The sequence below is a fragment of the Meleagris gallopavo genome, chromosome 7 (assembly GCF_000146605.3).
Source record: "Meleagris gallopavo isolate NT-WF06-2002-E0010 breed Aviagen turkey brand Nicholas breeding stock chromosome 7, Turkey_5.1, whole genome shotgun sequence".
Lineage (NCBI taxonomy): Eukaryota > Metazoa > Chordata > Aves > Galliformes > Phasianidae > Meleagris > Meleagris gallopavo.
In genome coordinates, this window is record NC_015017.2 from 24,634,256 (window position 1) to 24,651,292 (window position 17,037).

Sequence of the window (17,037 nt, forward strand, 5' to 3'; positions counted from 1 at the left end):
AACAATGTAATACGTAGGGAACATTTCAGAGTCTGCATATATTGTTATCATTTAACGAGATTTTTTTTAATAGCCTGTTGGAAATCTGCCAAGGACAGAAATGAAGCTATTTCTTAGCAGCCTTTATCACTCCTTGCTGAGGTTCATATCACCTTTCTCCTGCTATGGCAGTGTAATTCCTTACTGAAAGAGAACACTCAGAGAAATAGCCACATTTCTGTTAAACCAGCTGCGTATTTGTAGCTGCAGTTTCTCTGCAGGCATGTTCTTTGCTAGAATGGCTCTTTCCTGATAAAGTGAATGTGGAATCACAGGCAGAAAATGGAGAGGTTATGAACTGAAAGCAAATAGAGCAACACATTTTGAAAACTGTACATCGAGTTTTCATTTAAATTAGAAAATGCTTTTCTGTCAGCATGCAGACAGATGTAACTGCCTTAGCTCTTATCTCACACAGTACCTACATTTTCTGAAAAAACTGGTGCACAAGGGTTAACAGGCAAAACCATACATCTTTATTGCTTCTCTTTTATGATACTTGGTATTACCTACATCTCTCTCTACTGCTATACTGAGGTAGTTTTAGTATTACTAGCGGACTCAAAGCCTGGTGGTAGGGATCAAATATCTAAAAAGATAAAAAGAAACCCCTATTTGCCTCTAATTTTATTTCATTTTTCTTAGAAGAGCAAGAAGGGTTGGGGAGAAGATGAGCCAGATGAAGAGTCTCACACACCTCTTCCTCCTCCTATGAAGATTTTTGACAATGATCCAACCCAAGATGAGATGGTAAGACCTCCCTTACTGTATCAAATTGCTGTTCTTAAATATTTTCTTAAAGCTGTCTCGTAGTCATTTCACAGACGTCTTCCAGCATCTGGGCTTAGGTGTGTGCTTACAACAGGCATCCATGTGTGAATCATAACCTGATACCTTTCTATATTTACAAATAGTGCCTGATGAGCAGTTTAGCCTTGCTATCTCATTTTATGACAGGTGTTGTGTGTTTGTGTTGTGTGGGGTCAGAAGTTCCTCTCAGGCTGATTGCATGTTCTCCACATAGGTTTTAAAAGTGTCATAGAATCACAGAATCATAGAATCATATTGCTAGTGGCTGGCAGTCACAGTAGCAGTGGTATTTCAAGGCAGCCTGGGCCTGAGGAGTAGGACATGTGATGGATAGAGTCTGCCTGAATCCAAAATACCAACCTTACCAAGAGCTAAATAACTTGTGCTCTGCACATCCCTGACCCACCTTTCTGTGTGATTGTCCTACCATACAACCTCAGCTCTCAATTGCTTTAAAACTTTCAGGTGGGAAATCCCATCCAGTCGTATCATTCAGCATTTCTGGGTTATGTGTGTATCAGCTCCAGTTAGTTTAGAGGCTCCCAAGGGACCTGAAGTTTCTCTCAGGAGTGCAGAGGGCCTTGGTCTTTGAGTGCCATGTTGCCAGCCATAGTTCTCAGCTGTTAGTTCAGGTCTGTAGAGCATTACATCAGGAATTTGTTGCCATAGATGGTGTACTGTTTTGTACTTGAGCTGAGAATCTGTGAACTTGGTTATGAAAGTGTTTCTCAGATAGCACAGGTCCTGTCTGTGCGTGTGCTCTTTACCCATTCCCAGTGCTTGCATCTCCCTTGCAGAAATCCATCCCCCCATCTAGCTGCTTCCTGCTTTCCTGCTGGCATCTGTTTTTAGCACTGCCACTTCTGTATCTCTATCCTCTGATTGTAATTACTGCGTGCCAAGAAGCAAGGATAGGGGAGATTAATAAAACGTTTAAAAAACAAAACAAAAAAAAACAAAACCAACCCAAACACAACAACCCAGAATGTTCTGGGTACGGTTCAGGCAGGAGTTTGGAGCAAACAACTGTGGGACTCGAATAGCAGAGTGGTGGAGGAAAGGGCTCAGGGCTCACTGCTAATCTGTCAGGAAATGTTACAACATGATGGTGGCAGTGAGGCCAGAAGGAAGCAGCTGGAAGCGCAGACTGCTGCCCTCTGAGCACTGCGTGTGCTGCTCTGGTGGATCCGTGCCCAGCACAAGAGCTCCTGGCTTGCTCTTTGAGGCTTTTAGCTACATGTTTGGGGGGTTGTTATTTAAAGAAAGCCAGACAAGACAAAACAGCAAAACCCTGCTCTTGTTGTGGTCACTACTTTTGTTTTTTAACACGCTGTGTCATTTCACTGTTCTGTAAAAACGTTTCTGACAGCACCAATCTTGTGGAACTAAACTGTTTTCCTCTCCAGATGTCAGAGCTTTATAGAGCATTTTGGCATCCTGTTTCTTCACTTAGTCCTAAAAGAGCGGATGAAATAGAACAAGATGCATCTGAGACCCTTTTATGTTCTCTTTTTCTTCCCCTATTCTCTTTATGTCCCTAACTCCCTGGCACCAAAACACCTCATGAGCGATGTCTGAACCATTCTGAAGCCAAAAGCTCTTCAACTGTGTTATTTAGTCCTAGATATTGGTCATGTCCTGTTACTGCTTGTTTGTACAGCCTGTGGGGTTGGGGAAGAAGCAGTAGCAGGAGGGGACATCCACAGTGCCCATGTGCAAGACAGCAGTGATCACAGATCACAGAGATCACAGAATCATTAAGGTTGAAAAAGACCTTTAAGATCATCTAGTCCAACCATCAACCCATTTCCACCATGTCCACTAAGCCATGTCCCTCGGTGTCACGTCTGTCCTTTTCTTGAACAGTGACAATACCTTGCTGCTGTTGGAGGCCCATAATAAAAAATGATCACCTATCTTCATATTACAAATTTATAATTTACTCAATAGGGAATTGAAATGCCACTTTTCAATGTGCACTACAGAAACCAGGCTCTTTTGTCAATCACAGAAGTGTTTTACTTCACCCTGAAAGATTTTTAGGCAGCAAACGCTCCTGTGCTCCCTTTAAAATCCTGCCATTCTGTACTTTTCAGAGAGATTGAGCAATTTCATTTAAAATAAGGGAGAGCAACAGCTGCTCAGTGCCCCCAAAAGTTGGACAGCAATAAGGTTATGTTGGGCAGTACATTCAATGTGTTGGTCCAGTATCTGTGCTCTCAGCCTTTTTGATCCTAGACGTGTCCGTTGCACTGAAGGTGAAACCTGCTGTCTGAGCCTTTCCATTTGTATGAGTTTCCTGCATTACCAGCCTAATTCCTCAATTACCAGCCTGATTACCTGTAATTTTTGTTGTTGTTGTAATTAGAACTGTTGATTAGATGTATTATTTGAGTGAAAGATGAGACTACAAGGGGCAGGCTGTTCTCTTTCCTGTTCTGTCATGAAGCTTCTGGTTGAAATTAGTCTCCTTTGCCTTTTCTCTGTGTCCTGAGGTTATGTCACTCACCAAAGGGCTGCTGGAAGAGACGGCCCACTGCCTAATTCCTGCCATCACTTTTCCACTTACTCCCCAGCACTATTTGATCTCTTGCTCATTGGCACCTGCCTGATGACTTTGCTGAAACGGGTGCTCTGCAGAAGACCTTTATCAAGTGGCTGAGAGATGAATCAGCTTTTTCATAATTCTAATGCAGATTTTTTTTAAAGAATTAACCATATTTAGTCTGTGTCTGCCTGCCAAAAGCTGATTAATGAAAGGTTTAGAGTTTTAGTCAGTGCTAATAGTTAGTTCGGAATAAATACACATACAGGTGGGATAACAAATACCAGTAAATACCAAATTCCTGCAGCTGTCATCTGAGTACTATTTTTCAGACTGAGGTTTCTTAGGACAAAGACCTACATGGGTTAAGAGGACACCCCATGTAGAGCACAAACCTGAAGCTGAAGCTGAGTAGTGTGCAAGGATGCCATGCTTCACTGGGCATGAGAAGGTTTTTGGCATCACTGTGATGATGTCTTGGCATGTCAGGGGGTTTGTCAGCTATCAGTCTGGAAGTGCAGATGTCCAAAAATGTTACAAGAGATCAGATACCTGAAATTGAATACCTGTGACCAACAAGCAGAAATATAGCAGTGAAATTGATGTCACTGAGGATAAGTCAGCATCTCCAAAGAGTGCACCAGGTACTTAGGATGGATGAAGTACACAAGGGCATTTTCTCTTCACTGACAGCAGAGAGGGAAGAGAAAAAACACAGATTTTTGGATGACTGAAGTTGCAGTGCAGGTGTCATCTGAGGAGTTCATGTGGAGTTGCAATTGGTCTTTGGGGAAGGAAGGGGGGAGGAATGATTTTATCCCCTGTAATTCCATGCGTACTTTCACTTATTGCATTTATTCAATATGTATGTATGGGGGAGGGGGTAATTTCTTACATCTGCAGTAAGAAGATCAATTTTCTGGAGACTATAAGACCATAGATGTCCGTGGAAGGAGGAGCCAACAGGCATTCAGTGTATTGTAAGATGGTTGCAAATGAACTTCAGTTCTTTGATGCCATTCCCTGGTTCCTGGCCTTGGAAATGCTGCAAAGGGATGTGCAGCCAGACTTGACAATTCTATGCTTGTTGATACAGCAAAACTCTCTCACTTGACTGTGCATGTGACTCTCTAACCCTCCTGCTCCCCTTCTGCATTCATTTTTCTCCCAGCTCAGAAGCTGCTTCACTTACCACTGGTTTCCCATTCCCTTCTCATCCTGCTAACTTTTCCTTTGCAACCTGGTGTCTTGCAGTCCTCTTCTTTGCTAGCTGCTCGGCAGAGCTCCTCTGATGTCCCAACTGCTGCGGATCTTGTCAGTGCAATAGAACAGTTGGTCAAAAGTAAGCTGGTAAGTTTAGCACTGTGAAAACAACATGGCTCTAAGGAAGGGCTTTACAGTCTCCTTCTGTTTCTGGTTTCCTTGCTTTCCACCTTCATCTGCTATGCTTTTATTAACCCTGTTTCAGTATTGCACACTCTACATGTGTGGTCCCATGTCTGTTGGAGGAGGAATAATATCCTGTTTCTTATATTGGCTTCTCTTAAGTTTTCCCCTATATGATTCAGAATGCTAATGTAAAGGCTATTCTTTTTTCTACATGTCCCAGGACCTCTAAAAGCTAAATGCTTGCTTTTAGGGAGTTTCACTTGATTAATCAGGATTAAAGCAGATTTGTGATGCACCTACCAAGGTTTATTTCCTTCCGTGTTGTGGAAGGATGGAGAGGGCCAAAGCAACACAGAGAAAAGAAACCAGTGATCATTGAAATATGGTAACTGTGCAAGCCACTTTATCTAGTGACTCATTTCTGGGGTTTTGGCATCCTCCTTGATTGAGATGTTCGTACATGAGGGTAGTCTGTGTTCAGAGGGTGCTGTATTAGAGTAAGTGGCAAAAGATCTCTTTGGTGCATGGGAAACTGAGAAGGACATTCCCAGAAAATTTACTCAAAATAGTTTTAATCCATCAAGGGACTAAAAAAATTAGAAGTATTACATTAACCCAGTTATATGTATTTTCAGAGGGTTTTTTTTTTCTCTCCCTCCCATATGTGCTGTTGGGTCAACTGCAATTACTTTCCAGGGATTTGGGGGAAACTTTAATCATTGTGGAATGTTACTATGTACCCAACAGTTTGTTTCACTTTGTGTCTTACTTTGGTGCTAGGAATTCTTACTCAGTCTTTGGCAGAGAAAGACTGACCACATGTAGCCTAACCTTGGGTCTGATTGTGATACTGGGATGTTTTCAGGTTCTTTTGAGAGAATTTGGAAGAGATTTCTCATCCCGGGGCTACTGGAACATCTTTTTACGCCTTCTGGCAAAAGGACATATTTTCTGGTTTAATGCTTTGTTTGGGGGAGGAGGGTTTGTATCAAAACCTGTTTGGTTGCGTCTCACTAAGTCCTATGGGAAATTATGGCTGAATGCTCCTGTCGGTTTTAAATTGCACTGTTGATTGCAGAATTGACTTGAAACAGAAGGTAACACTGATGCTGGAGTTCAAGGATAATGTTTTTTTCTATCGTTTTTTGGGGCTTTTTTAGACCCTTGAAGGAGGATCTTACCGAGGAAGCTTAAAAGATGCCACAGGCTGCTTGAATGAAGGAATGGCACCTTCAACTCCCCCAAGAAACCTTGAAGAGGAACAAAAAGCCAAAGCAATGAGAGGCAGGATGTAAGTTGCCTTGTTGGTTCTTATTTCTAAAATATGCACCCAAGGAGGACACGTGGCTGCATGGAAAGAATACTTTGTAGTCAGCGAGCGAGAAGGAACTGGGAGTAAAACTGTGTTCTGCTGCTTCTGTTTCTTCTTAGCCTGCAAAAATACTTCAGAAAAGCATTTTGCACCCAGGAAGCTCATTTTCCTTCTTTAAAATATACAGCTTTTATGCCAGATAGCAAGTACATGTTACTGTAGGAGCCTCTGGGCAATTACACATGGAATTATTGAGGTGTTTGACTTGTTAATTACAGAGGTGCCAGAGGTAAAATCATTACATGAAGGGGCATATATTGTTGACTCTCAAGGAAGAGTGCTGAGAACCCATGAGGACTCTGTGAATGAGATAACGATCTTTTGCATTAGTGAAGGAAGGGGCATAATTCAGAGGCATTTGTGGTGGGAAAATGCTTTTGAAGAGTAAGTTTCATATGGGAAATGAAACTCCTGTGTTCCTGGTGATGGGAGAGGAAAGAAAGGGTGACAGCTTAAAAGGGTTGTTTTTTTTTTAACTTATTTATACACTTCCATAAATACAAATGAAATAATACTTATGCCTTCAGTGTTTATCCTCATTACGGCATACCTTCATGTGCAGGCTGACAGATGCTGTTTCAAGTCCTTGCTTTTTTCTGGTAGCCCTTCATTCACGAGATAACCGACAGCTAACTGCAGGTTGCGTTGTAGGGCAGAGATCTTGCCACCGTAAGTGCACTGTAAGCACGGGGATGTTTCTGACTCGCAGTGCTTCTGGCAGAGGGACCAGCAGCATGTTTCATGTAATTAGCGGCTGCCTCCATCCAGATTTCCGAAATGCCAGGATGTTTGGGAGCACCTGCTAGTGGCTTTCAGCACAAGGCATCTGTATTCTCTCCAGCTCCCCACTGTCTGTGCTCTGCCTCTCACTGTTTAATTCCGTAACCATGTTAGGCAGCTCCAAATTCGAACTTTGACCCCCATTTCCCACAAAACAGCAATTGAATCTTTGCACAGGCATGGGCAGTAATTTCCTGCCTCTAGCAGCATGTGTCAGCAGTTAGCCTCAGTGTTAGGTAGCCATCAGCCCTGATTGCTGCTTTTCTGTGAGCAGCAAGACAGTGGTCCTAATAAAATCATAGAATCATTAAGATTGGAAAAGACCTCTAAGATCATTGAGTCTAGCCATCCATCACCTGCTGTCCACTACTCTTGCAGATTTAATGTGGGGTTACTAACATATCCAGATGCTGGAACTTATTCAGAAGTGAGAGGGCTACACTCTTGTTGTATTTAATGCCATTTTAACTACTGTTATGCAGTCAACACACAACTGCCTTCCTGGCCTTGCTCTCTGTTATCAATTGAGTGAACTCAACATTTTAGCAGCACACATCTTAGATACCTGAAATCTGGGACTACCTTCAGAGTCCAATGCCAGAGAGGGTTTGGGGAGCCAGCTGAGGGTTAGTGTGTTCACCTGGCAGACATGTGGTTAACACAGCAAGCTTTGATTCACACCTGCCCACCTATCGTTGCAGCACTGGGTGCTATCCCTGCCTTCATTCTTAGAGCAGGCTTTGGCCAGCTGTACTCTTACAGTCAGAGGAATGGGCCATGCTCATCCGGGCTGCATGCTGCTGCCTTGCCAAAGAGAAGCCTTTTGCCCTGCTTGTGTTTACTACCCAGGCACGCAGCTTGGCAAGACGCTGCAGAGAGCACAAGCATCTGGCATCACCGCTGTCAGCCCTGGCCTCTGCCCAGGGGGCTGGATTTCACTCCTACATGAAGGAGAAGCTGCTTGACCTCTCCCTGCTGCACGTCCAAGCATCTCCTCTGCTCCATCCAAGCAGGGGACACCTTGGCTGCTGTTGCACTGGAGCCAAAAGCAAGCTTGTGGTTTTTTTTTTTTTTCCTTTTATCTTAGCACTGTTCACCCTTAGCCCTATCTCTTCAAGAGGGCTGACCTGCTGATTGATGTGAGGAGAGAGATATTAGACATGAAAGCACTCCTCTATCTTGTTAGCCTTGTTGCTGCCGGAGCAAGCTCAAGCACAGATGGAGTTTATTTGTCATGTGCCAAATTCATGTATTGGCGTCATGAGAGGAAAACTGTCTGCAGCAAGCTGTAACTTTTGAAATTGTCCTTAAAGGAACATGATGTGATTAGGCAGTTTGACATAAAAAAGAGGGTGTTTTTTTTTTTAGTTTAGTGCTGTTTGTGTGCATCAGATCTTCATTAGCTCACTTGCCTATCCAGGATTATCAGATAAACGTAAATCACCAGACACCCACACAGATTACTGAGTCTGACAGATTAAGCTCTGTGTTAAGGCAGGATGGGGGATTTGTTTTGCAAGTATTTGAAACTTCTAAATGAAAACTGGGCAAGAAATCCTTTCCTCCTTGCTTCAAAATGGGTTGTGAAATGTCCCCACTGCCAACAGGAGGGCTGCACAGAGGAGAGGAGGGCAGGGAGGGGTAATTCAAAACACAGGCACCTTGTTGTGCCTGGGGACCTGGTATGTAAGAGGGGACAAAGGAGATATGCTCTAGATAAGAGAGCTGGAACTGCTCTGGCTTGAAATGTGATATTTTTTGTTGTTTTCATTCCACTGAGCTAAGAGTGAGTTGGATTGCATTTCCTGGGATGCTGGTGGATATTTGCTGGGAGGTGATACGTGGTGAGTAGCAAACTATAACATCCAGGAGTGTGGTCAAATAGATTTATGTTCTATTTTAATTTAGGTTTGTCTTAAATGAACTGGTCCAGACTGAAAAAGACTACGTCAAAGACTTGGGAACTGTTGTGGAGGTGAGCTGAAGCAACCCCTGCTGTGCAAAATGTTTTCCCACTAACAAACAGCATGCTGAAAAATGGTAAAAACAAAAAATACAGCACGAGAAACAAGCTGCCTTATTTTGCTTCCATGGTCCCCTTCTCATGTTGACAGAAACAAGAAGAAATGCCTTTGGAAACTATTTTTGTTTCCATCTAACAAATGTTATATTTTAGGTTTCAACTCAAGTGTGCAAAGGTTTTTCTTGGCCCACCCTGCTTGTGACAAACAACTTCCTGCTCTAGAGCAGCCCTGAGAGCAGTGGTGGGGAATAATTTATGCCCCTTCCTTTTACTTTGTTCCATTCTTGCTGTCATGCAGTGAGCTTCACTTCAAATTACTATTTTATAATGGTAAAACATACTTTACTCGAGTTTCCACCTGGACTATGGTCCTGTGTTTGAATGCCTTCCCAGCAGTTGGGTTTGGATCTGTTCTGAGGTGTGTGTGTGGCCAATGGATTATTGTTAGAGAGTTTGAGTTGTTGTTTTTTGCCATTTTTTGAAAAAGTCACGGGTTTGTAAGCTTCAACTTGCAAAGGGCTGGCTGATCACTAGGGATCACCTGCCAGAGACAACCCACACGCATGGTCTGGTTTGATTCCTAGCAAGGACTTAGCACTGGAGGCACTTGATTGAAGTAGGCTTTGGGGAATGCTTCTGGCATTCACTATCCCAAGGAGAATTATCAACCCATCTAACAGCGGTTTTCAAGAGCTTCCAAACTTGAAGGACTTTGTGTTATCTTCTGTTTACATCATGCTCCACTGGCAGAGCTGACAGGACTACAGTGCTCCAAAGACTTATAAAGAAACTCTCAGGAGGTGTGAGAAATCCTATTCATGTGACTCTTTAAACTCTCTGCATGGCTTTGTGCTTCCACAAAATACTCATGGTGATGAATAGAAGAGTTTTGTCTGTGCAGAATCTGGCTTCTGCCTCTTACCAGCAAAGCCAAGAGCATGATCAACTACTTTTGTTTAATTTTTATCTTCTAATTGCACTTGTCACTTCAGTGACACCTAATAAAGGCTTGTAATACTATTGCAGATATTCAGAATAAAGAGATATTCAAAGAAAAAAGGCATAAAATTTTTACTTCCTTGAACAAAATGAGTGTAATTATGCTCCCCCTTCATATAAACCCTTTACTAATCACTGATTGTTAATCCTAAAGGGCTTCATGAAGAGAATAGAAGAAAAGGGAGTTTCTGAAGATATGAAAGGGAAAGACAAGATAGTGTTTGGCAATATTCACCAGATCTATGACTGGCACAAAGAGTAAGTTGTTGGTTTGGTTCGTTTTTGAGCTCCTTTCTAACCACTTGTTCATGAAGGATTGGGGTACGCAGTATCCTTACGTCTAAGTTGACTTTAATTGAACATTAGCTGGTCATTTAGGGCACTACTTCCTAAGGACATTGCCTCACTGTCTTTCCTCTGCTCTGGATATATCCCTCACAAGGAATCACTGTGTCCTTGCCATCACCCATCCCTTGGGTGCCTCTCACATGGTCTGCTTCTGACAACAGCTCTTGCAAGCATAAACCAAAAAATGTCAGAAAAACATTCACGAAATAATAAGTTTATGTCAGCAACAGAATATTTTTGCAAGTGCCATTCATTGTTTAAGTGTAATGATATGAGTTTTCTGTGACACATAGAGTCCCTATTTTTGGTTCTGCGTATCTAGGTCGAGAAGTCTGTTTAAAATGCAGATGAATTTGACTTTCATGCAAGACTGAGTTATGGAAGTAGCTGTAGCTGATGGCAGCCATAGGGATATTTTGCTGGGACAGATATTCAATGTACATCTTTTTTGAGATTCTGGGACCAAACTGTCGCTGGTGTATGCTCTGCATTTGACTACTGTGGGAAATATATGGAGGCATTTGGGAAAGAAATCCTGCGGTGAAAAGGGAATATTGAGGAAATGGAGATATCAGAGTTTACCTCCCAGTTAGAATAAGAACAGTGTTTCTGAAATTTAGTTGAACTGTGTTTATGTCACTTTTACGCATTCAGGCAGGCACCTACCAAAGGTGCAGGTCAAGATAGAGGCTGTGTTTATAAATATAACTAACAGTAGCATACTGAGAAACAGTGTAAGACAGAGCATGCCTGTGTTGATTTGTTTATTCAAGAGGAAACTTTTGTGTCTCTTTCATGCTGACCAGTGCTCCCTATCTGCTCATGCAACTGAGAACTCCTTGTAAAGTGTCAGTTGGGTTTTCACAAATGTTTAGATACACAGAAGAGTTCTATTTTATAAGTTCCCAGGGGAGAATGCAGTTAGGTAATCACTGGCAGTTTAAAAACATTGGAACTTCTGTAAGTGTAACAGTAAAGAAGAGGGGATAGTTTGCAAGAAAATACCTCTGTATTTCAGAGCTCTAGTTCACTGTTTTAGAAATGCCCCCACCGAGGGCTGAAGCCAAGCTTCTCTTTTCATTTATTATTGAATGCCACAGCTAAAACTGCATTGATGTGTTACTGACGAATGACTGGTTTGCTCCTGGAACGACCTAAAAAAGTCTTCTGAAACGTTGGAAATGTTGATATCCTTTCTTTCAGCTTTTTCCTGGCTGAACTGGAAAAATGTCTTCAGGAGCATGACCGTTTAGCACAGCTTTTTATTAAACATGTAAGTTTTATTTGGTTACCTATCTTTTAGTCTACTCATCATTTAGGGTGTGATAACTCCTTTCCAAAAACATCTGCTTGTGGCAACTGGATACTTTGACATTTGAAACTTGATATAAAGTAACCTATACTTATGCATCTTCAGTGAGCAGCTGGATTTCCCCCAAACATTATCATCAGCTTCTTGTAGACTTCTTATTTTTGGGGGGAAATTGATTTCTTAATTAAGTGGTTGCCCCCAAGGCAACCTTTGCCTTGCTGAAGGGGTAGAAGTGGAGAACAGAACCAGTTGCCGATTTACATTCCCATGTCAGCAAATTTTTGATTAAACCAAAAATGAAGATGACCAAGCAGAACATCTAGGCAATTTTCTGTCAGCTTTTAAAAGCAGAACAGCAGCCGATATCTCACCAGGGTGCTGTGCATCTTGCTTTCACAGGAGCGGCGATTACACATGTATGTGGTGTACTGCCAAAACAAGCCACGATCTGAATATATAGTAGCTGAGTACGAGGCATATTTTGAGGTAAGCATGGCTCATTATACGTTATTGCTATCTACAGCTGTGAGTCTTAGTAGACTATGCCATAACCTGTGAGATTTTTCTAAAACAAACTCCAGATGATGTTGATATTGTGAGTGCTGCTGAAGTCTGCACTGTGGGGAAAAATGTTCTTCCATTTGTCTCAAATTCTCGTGTTGTTAATTTCTAGTAACTACTTAATCCAGCACTCATTATCATCCTCAGAGTGCCACAACTACACTGAATTCTGTCCAAAATAAATAACATAGACATTTTGATCTGTAATCTACAGAAGAGGAGGTAAAAGTCGTTGGAGCTGGTGGTGCCTCTCATAAACTTCCAGTAACTTTGTCTGATTCAAGAAGTCTTTGGGACTAGACACATATAATATCTCGACCTTAGATAGTAATGTGAAAGAAGCTTGTTTAAATACAGAAAGCTGTTTTGTTTCACCCAAGGGCACGAGGCGTGTTCTGTAGGACTTGTTTGTGAGCAAATCTCTGCTGCGGTGGGGAGAGCCGTCTCCAGGCCTTGCAGCACTGTCAGCTCCAAGGGGGAAGGAATCTTGTGCTTTTAAATATCTTCCAGCTCGGTCATGACTTTTACCCGGTCCCTGCCTAGATAGGAGATGCCAGACTTTTAAATCCTCTGAAATTCGCTCTTGCAAACAAAAGATTAAGAGCAGATCAGCTTTCTGTAGAAGTAAGTCTCTGCGGAGACGTTTTATCGTGTTCCCTGCTTTACTCTGTGCTTGTTTGCAATTGTTTTTTAATCCTCACTTTTTAGGAGGTTCAACAGGAAATAAACCAACGGCTGACCATCAGTGACTTTCTGATCAAACCCATTCAGAGAATAACTAAATATCAGCTTCTTCTCAAGGTGAGTGGAAAGATGAGGTTTGGACTACAGTGTATCTTGAACACTGTTATTTTCAATCAGCCTTGGTTTTAATTGAAGAGTAACTTCATCATGTTAGGAAGAAAGAGTGTTTATATGTAAGCATGCAGTGGTTGAGCCCTGTGAAAGATACCCAGAGAGCAGGAGGGTCCCATCTGTGAGAGCTGTTTGTAACCGGTGATAATCAGAAGACTTTTCTTATTTTCTGTTGGAATATTTCTGTAAACTTCAAATAGGACTTTTCAGCCTCTGAAATTTCACAGCAAACTCACAATCAAACTTTTGATACTGCAACATATGCAGGAAAGAGTGCTGACAAAGCCATTCTTTGCTGCTGAATGATACTCTTCTAATAAACACTGCAGCTTTCATTTCCGAATATCTCCCTTCTGAATATTTACACAATATTCTGGTCTGAAAATTGGTGGAATCCATGGTAATTTTTTCCCAAGTCTGACTGCTATGGCTTCTGCCGACTTTCCCACAATACCAATTACTCAGCATTTCTGAATATCCATCCCTAGGTGTCTCAAGGTGATAGCCAAAATTAGGCATGTCTGAACCATGCTGCCATCTCCAGCAAGTTCCTTCACAGAAAAATCACTCAATGAATGCGTTGCTTCTTTTTTAAAACTGGCATCTTCTCTTTTCTCTTTCTGAAGTGCCTTAACGCAAACGTTTCTGCTTTCTCCAGGACTTCCTGAGGTACAGTGAAAAAGCTGGTCTGGAGTGCTCTGAAATAGAGGTACGTTTTCATGGCTTGGACAGTGGTGCTGCATTATCTAAGGGCCGTTTATATGGAGAAATGCAAACCACAGTGTTTGACAATTGTTGAAGGTCCTGCTGATATTCCAAATGTGGTATTTCTCTTTAGATCAAGACAGAAGTATGAGATGAAGGCACAGTTCTCTTTTAGACATTACCATAGATGTCAAGTACACAAGAACTTTGCCATGAATACCTTCTAGCAGTGATCACACTATTGAAGTTCATTATTTTAGGGAGCCTTTACCAATGCAACCTTTGTTCTTCTTAACAGAAAGCAGTTGAGTTAATGTGCCTTGTACCAAAACGTTGCAATGATATGATGAACCTGGGTCGCCTCCAAGGCTTCGAGGTATGTTCTGCTTAAAAATAGCCAGGGTAGGAAAGGTGCTTTGTCTTTCTGTGATTGTTTCCACAATCAGCCCCACCTCAAGCTATTTATCTAGCAATTGTCCTTCTCCAGTGGGGAGCTGCATACTTTGGTGAGGTTTCAAAGGTGGAGGTAGGTGATATGCCTGTCATCCTAAACTTGCAACAATAAAGGTGTTGTTTCTTCAAAATGCAAGATCTGTAAAAGCTTCTGCAAGCCTGAATTAGATTTCTTATCTGTGCTGTCAGAGCAAAATAAACATTGAACCAGACTGTTCTGTTTGTTATAAGGTCACCAAGCACTAACAGCTTATCAGCTCTCTCCAAGCCTAGCACATCCAGGAGGGAACTTGTGAGTTACAACCCCACAGATTACAACTTGGGGGTTATAACTGAATGTCAACAATGTAAGTCTTTGTCAGACCTGGTAAGAGAGGACTGCAAAGTGTAGAAGATCATTTCATGGGATCACACGGGGTCAGAATTTGTAACATTGGTGCCTTGATTGCTCTTCAGGGTAAGCTGACAGCCCAGGGCAAGCTGCTGCAGCAGGACACCTTCTACGTGACAGAGCAGGACTCCGGAGTTCAGTCTCGACCAAAGGAACGCAGGGTGTTTCTCTTTGAGCAAATAGTTATCTTCAGCGAGCTGCTTAGGAAAGGATCTTTAACACCAGGGTACATGTTCAAGAAAAGCATAAAGGTAAGAAATAGAGTGAGAGGTGCATATTCTGTTTGACTGTCACACAGAGAGATCTTAACCAATTTTCTGTACTGTGAGACTGTTCTGTCCTGTCATAGGTGGACAGCATTTTATGGAAAACATTGGCATTTAGTTTACAGTAGATCAGAAGCCATTAAAGACCAATGTCTTGAAGTAAACCACTGAGTGCCTGTATTTACTGGGCAGGTCTTCTTTCACACATAGGTCTGAGTTAGCAAATATTACTACAAAGCCTGCATTAGGAGAAGTAAGTGTATAATAATTGTTTTTAAGCATGATCGTAAAAGTGGGGGAAACAAAGCCCTCTTCTTAAGCCTAACTGTAAGTCACTGGATGTGACATTACTGGAAATACCCTTCCTCATGGGGTGGGAATCTTGGTGCAAATGTGGATGATGCACGTGATAGAACTATTTCAAAACCAAACACAAATACCCACAGAAATAAATGTAGATAAGGAATTACAAAGCTAGATAAACTATTAAGAAAGCTTTAAAAAATTGATTTAATTTTCAAATAATCTTTCCAGAGTACTGGGCTGGGATTAGAAGTAAAAACGAAAAGTAATCAGGGAAAACATATTTATTGTTTTTCCAAGGGTTTCTGTGTTTGTTCGAGAAAGGCAGAATTCACCTCTGGAATGTAGCTGAGGGTGAATGCTTCACTTCTTTCAGTAAAACAGTCTTTGCTGTAGCTGGAAAAGAGCGAAGTCACTGGTTCATCTGAATGTTGTCACCATTCAAAGCTGAGAAACCAGTCTGGAACTGCTTTCCTTCCCAAAGCACATTTAAAATAAAATATGGGAGAATGCACTGTGTTTGCTTTTAATTTTAAATGATTCATTAGTATGAAACAGAAGAGAATGTACAACATCAGGTAAAATAATGCATATTAACCATATAACCTGTTGTAATAGATAATAGGCATCTTCTTGGCAGACAGAAACTGCAGCATTTGCTGAAAAGCATATTCATTTGCAAGTCAGTGTTCTGTAGAGTTTTCAGCCAAGTAATAAGCTAGAAAGGAAAAACCTAAAGTTTACAAATAAATAATAGTCTTGATTTAGATGAGCAGCTTTGATTTTATCCTGCTGCTGAATTAAATCATGATTCAATTTGGAGATAGAAATAGCATGAATCATTTTTACTTCAGTTTATTGTGCGTGTAACAACAAGGCTTTTATCTGCAGGAAACAATTCCTGAATTGTATACTGTAGATAAAGAGAGAAAAATAAATCTCTTCTAATGTCAATAAAATTAGCTTGCCTCGAGGGCATGGGTTGCTTTTCTAGTTAAACAGCTTATTAGAGTAATGCTGTTCCCACTGCCTGAGTTGCTTTAAAATCTCTGTATGATAATTTTCTAGTCCCTCTTTTCTTCCATTTGGCAAACAACTCATTCTCCTGTTGAGTAACTACAGCAAATGTGGGATCCCCCGTGGCTCCACATGCATCTCCCCCACTGCAGCTGGAAGTCTGCATTCCTGCAGCACTCCCAGCCTGCTCCCAGCCCTTGATTCAGCTTCTGGTTGCTTTTTGCTCCTGTACTTTCCCATTGTTACGCTTTGATCCTATCTTCCATTATGGTTGTCCAGCTCTCTGGGAGACACTTCCTGAGAGATGTAGGCTGTTTTCCTGCTGGTCACATCCTACCACCCAGCAGGAGGACCAAGCCAGCACCAGAGGTCCCATTTCTTTCCTCTATCCAAGGTCTGTCACACTTGAATAGTGACAGAAGCTTCATCGTGATGTCCTATATTAGAGAAGAATCTTTCTTTATGCAGTGAGGTGTAGTTGGCTTTCAGAAATAGCACATCCCTTCTTGGACACTGCTCAGTCGGATGCCTGTCAAGCTCTCAAAATACTTAAGTGGGCAGCCTTGGCAAATGCGTCTGCCTGAGACACCAACAGTAGTCTTAGGACTCTGACCTATGAGTTCTTTTCTTGGAGTCATATAGGATTGACTTGTTTGCTTTGGTTATCAGCCAGAGGAGCAGCAGCTCAGAGCAAGAGGGAGAACACTTTCCAAGCTCCTGGTCCACCCCTTCCCTTGTCTCCCTGTCAAAACAGTTCCTGCCTGCTCACAAACTCCATAGGGAACCACAGAAGGGCGGGAAGAGGCTCCTTCCATCTCACAGATTAAATGCTGGACAGCATTCAGATGTAGAGTAGACCTCTCTATACT

General features: G+C 41.9%; 1 protein-coding gene across 2 annotated transcripts in view; it reads left to right on the top strand.

Annotated features, from left to right (window-relative positions):
* The window catches only part of LOC104909225 (kalirin-like), a 64,214-nt gene that overhangs the window by 18,064 nt on the left and 29,113 nt on the right, over nt 1-17,037 (top strand). The window contains exons 3-12 of one of the 2 annotated variants that reach the window (XM_031554229.1): nt 685-789; nt 5,944-6,074; nt 8,844-8,910; nt 10,112-10,215; nt 11,509-11,578; nt 12,017-12,103; nt 12,887-12,979; nt 13,692-13,742; nt 14,037-14,114; nt 14,648-14,833. In XM_031554229.1, coding sequence (XP_031410089.1) covers nt 685-789; nt 5,944-6,074; nt 8,844-8,910; nt 10,112-10,215; nt 11,509-11,578; nt 12,017-12,103; nt 12,887-12,979; nt 13,692-13,742; nt 14,037-14,114; nt 14,648-14,833 — 972 coding nt within the window. The remainder of the gene's footprint in view (nt 1-684; nt 790-5,943; nt 6,075-8,843; nt 8,911-10,111; nt 10,216-11,508; nt 11,579-12,016; nt 12,104-12,886; nt 12,980-13,691; nt 13,743-14,036; nt 14,115-14,647; nt 14,834-17,037) is intronic. The other variant, XM_019617230.1, reaches the window with a different exon arrangement.